Below are 7,577 nucleotides of genomic sequence, written 5' to 3'. Positions count from 1 at the left end.
AATGGATGGAAAATGGATATATATATATATATATATATATATATATATATATATATATATATATATATATATATATATATATATATATATATATATAATCGTACACAATAAAACAGCATTCACACTTTTTTATAGATGTGAAACAATTTTGATCATTTTCTAATCAAACTTGAGTTGAATTTGATACGTGATTTGTACTCAAACAAATGCATTCAATTGTTTTGTGCGAAATAAAAAAAAAGTGTACAAATTAAAACATACAGTAGGGAAGGGATTCATGAAATGGTAAGTAACAACTGGATGTTAGAAATGTGTGAATGATGTCAGCAATGTTAGCTCAATTTGTTGTGTAGCTAGCTTAGCCTTATAATGCAAAATAAAAAAAAAGAATTCAAACATACAGTAGGGAAGGGATTAATTTGGCCACACTAGTCGATGGCTCTCCCGTGAGACGAAGACGGGTGTTAATCCTTTTGCAATGCAAGTGAAAATGATGGAAAGCGCCACTCTAAATATCAACTGACGATGTGGTCAAAGCTGGAATTGCCACCGAACACATTTTAAGATATTCAACACTCTACTGCTGTCTGGCCCCAATGTGTCACGTTTCATGTGTCAGGTGAATCCCCTTCCTACTGTAGCATATCATCCTGACGCAAACTCCAACTGGGGATCAAACCCAGTGAGTCTGACTTACAAGGCCAGCACTAAAACTACGCACCACGGGGAAAATTAAGTGCTTCCAGGGAAATGTGCCATTATATTCTTATCGGTGACGGAGCAGGAAGGGGATACCGATCCCATTCTTTTACCGGGTTTTGGATTTTGCACTCCACAAATTAAAAAATTCTGACCGGGTGCTTAATGCTGCTACTCAATCCAGGGCAATGTGATTTTAATCAATCGATAACGCGAGAAAGATGAATGCCAATGAAGACGACAGAAACGACATCTCTGACAAAAGTCCAAATATTGTAAAACATATCTCGACATACGTATTATCTTATCTTATCTAAAGAAGACATTGACAGAGCCTCATGCTTTCTGAAACATCCAGGAAGAAATTACATGTCAATCAATCCAAGTGTTTTTATATAGCCCTTAATCACAAAAGCCTCAAAGGGCTGCACAAACCACAAGGACATCCTCGGATCAGATCTCACATCAGGGCAAGAAAAAACTCAACCCAATGGGAACAATGAGAAACCTTGGGAGGGACTGCAGATGTGAGACATAAATGCTTCTACTGTGGTAACATCTCTAACTGTTACCAGTAGGGCATTCCAACGTACTAGAGCCCGAATAGTAGTAAGTACCGTATTGTCCGTACCATAGGGCGCACCGCATTATAAACCTGCACTGCCGATGAATGGTCTATTTTTTGTCTTTTTTCATATATAAGGTGCACCTAAATATAGGGCGCATTAAAGGGGTCATATTATTATTTTTATTTTTTAAATTGAAAACACTTCCTTGTGGTCTACATAACATGTAATGGTGGTTCTTTGGTCAAAATGTTGCATAGATTATGTTTTACAGATCATCTTCAAATCGCTTTCTGACAGTCGCTTCAGGATGCGCTGTATTGTGGGCAGTCTAGTTTACGTGGCTCACCTTCGGCAGTGTCTTCTCCCCGTCATCTTTGTTGTAGCGGTGTAGCGTGCAAGGACGGGGGTGGAAGAAGTGTCAAAGGTCGGAGCTAACTGTTTTGAAAACCTCAAATAAAGCCAGAAATCTTGGGGTTATTTTAGATTCTGATTTACATTTCGACAGTCACATCAAATCAGTAACAAAATCGGCCTACTATCACCTCAAAAATGTAACAAGACTTAGAGGGCTCATGTCAGCTAAAGACTTAGAAAAACTTGTACATGCCTTTATTACCAGTAGGCTAGACTATTGTAATGGTCTCCTTGCAGGTCTTCCCAAAAAAACTGTCAGGCAGCTACAGCTTGTTCAGAACGCTGCTGCTAGAGTTCTAACAAAGACCAAAAAATGTGAGCACATTACACCAATCATTAAATCCTTACATTGGCTCCCTGTACATCAGAGAATTGATTTCAAAATCCTCCTGCTCACATATAAATCACTACATGGTCTAGGGCCAAAGTATATCACTGATATGCTCCCACTATATAAGCCCTCTAGATCACTAAGATCTTCTGAGACCAATCTGTTAGCGGTTCCCAGAGTACACTCAAATCAAGGGAGAGCATCATTCAGTCACTATGCAACAAATAGCTGGAACAAACTTCCTGAAGATGTCAGACTTTCCCCAACTCTGACTACTTTTAAAACTAGACTGAAAACTTTTATGTTCACCTTAGCTTTCAGCTAAATCTTTTAATCTTTTAACTTTTAACGTCCGCACTGTTTTTATTTTTATTGTCTGCATTTTAATTTTGCTTTTATTTTCTTTCATTTCACTTTGTTGTATGTGAAGCACTTTGAGTTTACCTTGTGTATGAAAAGCGCTATACAAATAAAGTTGCTCTTGCCTTAATGACATTCAGACTTTACTTAAATCAATAAGGGAGCAGCATCTCCTATCCGCCGGAAATGTGTCCCGTGGTGGTTGGTGATGGTTGGTTGCTAATATAGCACTGGTGTAGCATGCTACGGATGTTGACAGCCCAATAGTAAAATAAAAAATTTGGCAGAGACAACCCACATAAGTCCCTGGGAGACTGCAAAGTGTTCTTCTGAATTCTAGGAGTATTTTTGTTCCAACTAAACTTTCAGATTGAGCAATCAAAATCACGGAAACATTGTTTTGGGATGAATATAGGTAAGCAATGAAAGATGTACAAAAATTTATGGAGAAGATTCACTTTGATGCAATTAATTCTTCCAGCGAGAGACAAGGGAAGAAAAGACCAAAGCAAAAAATTCTCATTCATCCTGCTTAAAAGTGGTAAAAAGTCGTGGCCTAATAAATCTGAACACTGTCTATAAACGCAGATGCTTAAGTATGCAAACTTGTCCATAGAGACTGTGAAGGGAGGGTCCGAAAGGGCATATGTTGTAGCTGCAGAATTGACAGGCATAACTTCCCGTTTTTTGGATATTTAGTTTATAACCTGATAACTTCCCGAATTTGTCCAGTAATATCATCAGTGGAGGACTGGATCTACCAGGGTCAGACAGCTTTTGCACCTGTATTCCCCTCAAAATACCAAGCATTTGGCTGGAGCTAATGGCCACTGCCAAGGGTTCAATGGCGATTGCGAATAATAGGGGAGACAGTGGGCAGCCCTGGCGAGTTCCACGAGAGAGAGAGAAATATTCTGAACAGTCATTGTTTGTTCGGACTCTAGCAAGAGGGGATGTATACAGAAGCTTGACCCATGATATGAATTTACAACCAAAGCCAAAAAATAGGTAATTCCATTCCACTCGATCGAATGCCTTCTCGGCATCCATTGAGATGATAACTTCAGGGATGCAAGACGTCAAAGTGGAATATAAAATATTTAGAAGCCGCCTGACATTGTGAAAGGACTGTCTTTCCCTGATAAACCCAGTTTGGTCTGTAGAAATAATAAAGGACACAACGGTTTCCAGGCGAGCTGCAAGAATCTTAGATAAGAGTTTTACATCGGCACAAAGTAGCAAGATAGGGCGATAATTACAGCATAGCAGAGGATCTTTATCCTTTTTTTAGTAAAAGTGATATGGCGGTCTGGCGCAGTGAGGGAGGAAGGATACCTGTCTGGAGGGAAAGTGGGGACAGGTTGTCAACAAAGGTCTGTCAGGAAATCTGTCAGGACCTGGACATTTTTCACTCTGCATTGACCTAAGAGCAGACTTTAATTCTTTAGGGGTCAATGGTTTGTCCAGCCCTGCAGACATTCTATGGTCAAGAGTTGGGATCTCTAGCGACTCAAACAACGTTTGGTAGAGGAGTATAGGGCTTTGTAATAAGTCTTGAATTGATTATTTATGGTTAGTGTATCAACGGATGTCATAGTACCAGTGTCTATCTATGAGATATGCGTGGACGAAGAAAGTTGCCGAATTTGGTGTGAAAGCAATTTGCTGGGTTTATCACCTGATTCGTAGAAATTTGAGCCTGTTCTTAAAAATGCTGCTTAAGTAGACCAGCATTATTGCCCACTCTTTTCATTGCCAATCTGTCTTTTGTAGGCAGAATAAGAAATTAGTTGCCCACGAAGATAAGCCTTGCATGCCTCCCAAATTGTTGATGCGGACACCTCTTCACTCCCGTTGGTTGAGGTGAACAAGTCGATACTGTTATTATTAGACGTAATAAAATCTGAGTCACAGAGCAAAAAAGGGGACTGAAGCACCAGAGAAAGCGTGACATTGGCCTGCCTGGAAGGGAGATGTCGACAACAACCGTTGCATGATCAGAAATAACTATTGGGCCATAAGAACAAGAGCAGACAGAAGGTATTAGTCTATTGTCAATGAGAAATAAGTCTTTCCGAGAGAAATGCTATACTGCTCCATAAAGGTCTGAATGATTCGGGCTGATTTTGAAGAGTGGTCTAGGGACGGGTCAAGGCAGCAATTAATCACCTCCAAGGACAAGATAGGTAGAATTTAAGTTCAGACGAAAAAAACACTTTTTTTTTTTTATTATTCGTTATCCCAGTTAGGACTATTAGTATTAGCTAGAGTCAATTTGATGCCACAGATGCTTCCCGTGACAACGACATACCTGCCGTTTGGATGTGATATAACTGTCGACATTCAAAATGGAACTGTCATGTCTGTTGGATCATGTTTTGTTTGGTTTAGTTTGGTTTTTGGACTCTTTTTAGTTCTGTTTACGCTCCATTGTTTTTGTTTCCATGACTACTCATTGGTTTCACCTGTCTTGCATTTGGACTCACGCACCGGACTCATTTGGACACATGCACCTGTTGTAATCAAGACACTATTATTTAAGCGTGTAGTTGCCAGGCAGTCGGTCTGGCGACATTAACTCTGTTTACTTCTGTACCCTTGCGACTTCTGATACTCATGCCCGTTCATAGTTATGCTTCATGCCATGCCACGTAAGTTTTGTTTGTTCATGTCACAGTTAGCGAGTTTTGTTTCATGTTCATAGTTTCTGCCTTTGTGCTAGTTTATTATTTTTATAGCCAAGTTTGTACTTCCGCCTTGTGCGCGCTTTTTGTTCCCTTATTATAGTAATATTAAATCATGTCTTTACCTTCACGCCATGTCCACTCCAACTTTACTTGCATCACGAGAAAACAAACATCCCATAGTCCTCGTTATGACAGGAACAGATTTATGTATGAGAATAGCCGCCCCTCTAGCTCTACTTGAGAAGCTGGAATGGTAAAGTTGGCCAACCCAGCCCCTTTCGAAGCCGTGCTTGGTCAGAAGACTTAAGATGGGTTTCTTCGAGAAAGACAATTTTAGCGTTCAGTTGTTTAAGGTGGTTGAATACTTTGTTTCGTTTAATGGGGGAATTTACTCCCTTAACATTCCAACTGACAAACCTAAAGGCACCGCCTGGTTGCAGCGGCCTGTCAGAGCTCATAGCAAAGCAGTAATTCATGAAATGTTTGCTGGTTTAGCGAGTAATTGCCGCCACTACAGGTGCCCACCCCCTAAAAATTAGGTTTGACATTGCTTAACAAGATGTACAAAACCCAAAACCAGTGAAGTTGACACATTGTAGTAAAAGAGTGCGGGTACTAGACTGGCCTGCCTGTAGTCCAGACCTGTCTCCCATTGAAATGTGTGGCGCATTATGAAGCCTAAAATACCACAACGGAGACCCCGGACTGTTGAACAACTTAAGCTGACGAGTCCACATTTCAAATTGTTTTTGGAAACTGTGGACGTCGTGTCTTCCGGAACAAAGAGGAAAAGAACCATCTGGATTATTACAGGCGCAAAGTTAAAAAACAGCATGTGTGATGGTATGGGGGTGTATTAGTGCCCAAGACATGGGTAACTTACACATCTGTGAAGGCACCGTTAATGCTGAAAGGTACATACAGGTTTTGGAGCAACATATGTTGCCATCCAAGCAACGTTATCATGGCCGCCCCTGCTTATTTCAGCAAGACAATGCCAAGCCACGTGTTACAACAGCGTGGCTTCATAGTAAAAGAGTGCGGGTACTAGACTGGCCTGCCTGTAGTCCAGACCTGTCTCCCATTGAAAATGTGTGGCACAATATGAAGCCTAAAATACCACAACGGAGACCCACCTGAAATAATTCCACCTGAAAAGCTTCAAAAATTGGTCTCCTCAGTTCCCAAACGTTCACTGAGTGTTGTTAAAAGGAAAGGCCATGTAACACAGTGGTAAAAATGCCCCTGTGCCAACTTTTTAGCAATGTGTTGCTGCCATTAAATTCTAAGTTAATGATTATTTGAAAAAAAACCAATTAGTTTCTCAGTTTGAACATTAAATATCTTGTCTTTGCAGTGAATTCAATTGAATATAAGTTGAAAACTATTTGCAAATCATTGTATTTTGTTTTTATTTACGAATTACACAACGTGCCAACTTCACTGGTTTTGGCTTTTATAGACTGCCGAACTCCAATGGAAACCATTCCTTCTTTCTTTCGCCTCACTTGCTTAAAAAAGAAAACCATTCTTGCGTCAAACATGAGCATATTAAATGACATTGCGCCACACTTAACACGCTTGTCAATCCTTTTTTTTCCCACCAGCTTCCAATTTCGTTACGGCTTCATTTGGACCGAAGTTTCGGGGTACCACTACGGCACGCCACAAGAGATTGAGCTGTTTCAAGGCGAGGCTATCGTGCAGATCTCGGGGAAGTACGCGCATTACGTGCAGTCGATCGTGTTCACCACCAGCTTGGGTCGCTCCCTGTATGCGGGCAGGCCTCAGGGTCATTCCTTCAACATGTTCCCCACCAACAAGAATGCTGAGCTGCGCTTCATCAGTGGAAGGCTCCACGGGGCCATCACCGCCATTGGGGCCCACTGGGCTGTTGTTGTTGAACCTTTGAATGGAACTACCGAGCAGCTGTAATTCGCTCACCAACACAGCAACTCATACTTTTATTCAAAGACAGTGTTGCTGTTCAAACTGTGTGAAAGGTTAAAGTTGCCAAAAAATATTAAATAAAATTACTTGAGTCTACTACGTATTTTAATGTTGGTCATTATGGTGGGACTTGGAAAGTCAAGTTTTTTTCTGGAGTTTTACTTAGACTTAGACTTAGACTTCCTTTTTATTGTCATTCAAATTTGAACTTTACAGCACAGATAAGAACATACTTGCCAACCTTGAGACCTCCGATTTCGGGAGGTGGGGGCGGGGGGCGTGGTCAGGGGCGGGGTGGGGCGTGGTTAAGAGGGGAGGAGTATATTGACAGCTAGAATTCACCAAGTCAAGTATTTCATACACACATACATACATACATACACATATATATATATATATATATATATATACACATCCTGAAAATATGCAAAAAAACCTGTGTTTAGATAATTGATATTTCAAACTTGCATAAATAAAGATTAAGGAATATAACATAGCTTCTGAGAGCTTCAAAATATAATGAATAAAATGCTAAAGTTGTTGATAAACAAGCAATTATTTTAATAA

General features: G+C 40.3%; 1 protein-coding gene across 1 annotated transcript in view; it reads left to right on the top strand.

Moving 5' to 3' along the window:
* Nucleotides 1-7,097, top strand: part of LOC133621352 (zymogen granule membrane protein 16-like) — an 11,156-nt gene extending 4,059 nt beyond the window's left edge. Inside the window, exon 5 of the mRNA XM_061983383.1 lies at nt 6,668-7,097. Within this exon, the coding sequence (XP_061839367.1) occupies nt 6,668-6,995 (328 nt within the window). The 3' untranslated portion in view covers nt 6,996-7,097. The remainder of the gene's footprint in view (nt 1-6,667) is intronic.
* The last annotated feature ends 480 nt before the right edge of the window (nt 7,098-7,577 follow it).

The sequence above is a fragment of the Nerophis lumbriciformis genome, linkage group LG21 (assembly GCF_033978685.3).
Source record: "Nerophis lumbriciformis linkage group LG21, RoL_Nlum_v2.1, whole genome shotgun sequence".
In the NCBI taxonomy this organism is placed as follows: Eukaryota; Metazoa; Chordata; class Actinopteri; order Syngnathiformes; family Syngnathidae; genus Nerophis; species Nerophis lumbriciformis.
This window is presented reverse-complemented; position numbering and strand designations above follow the sequence as displayed.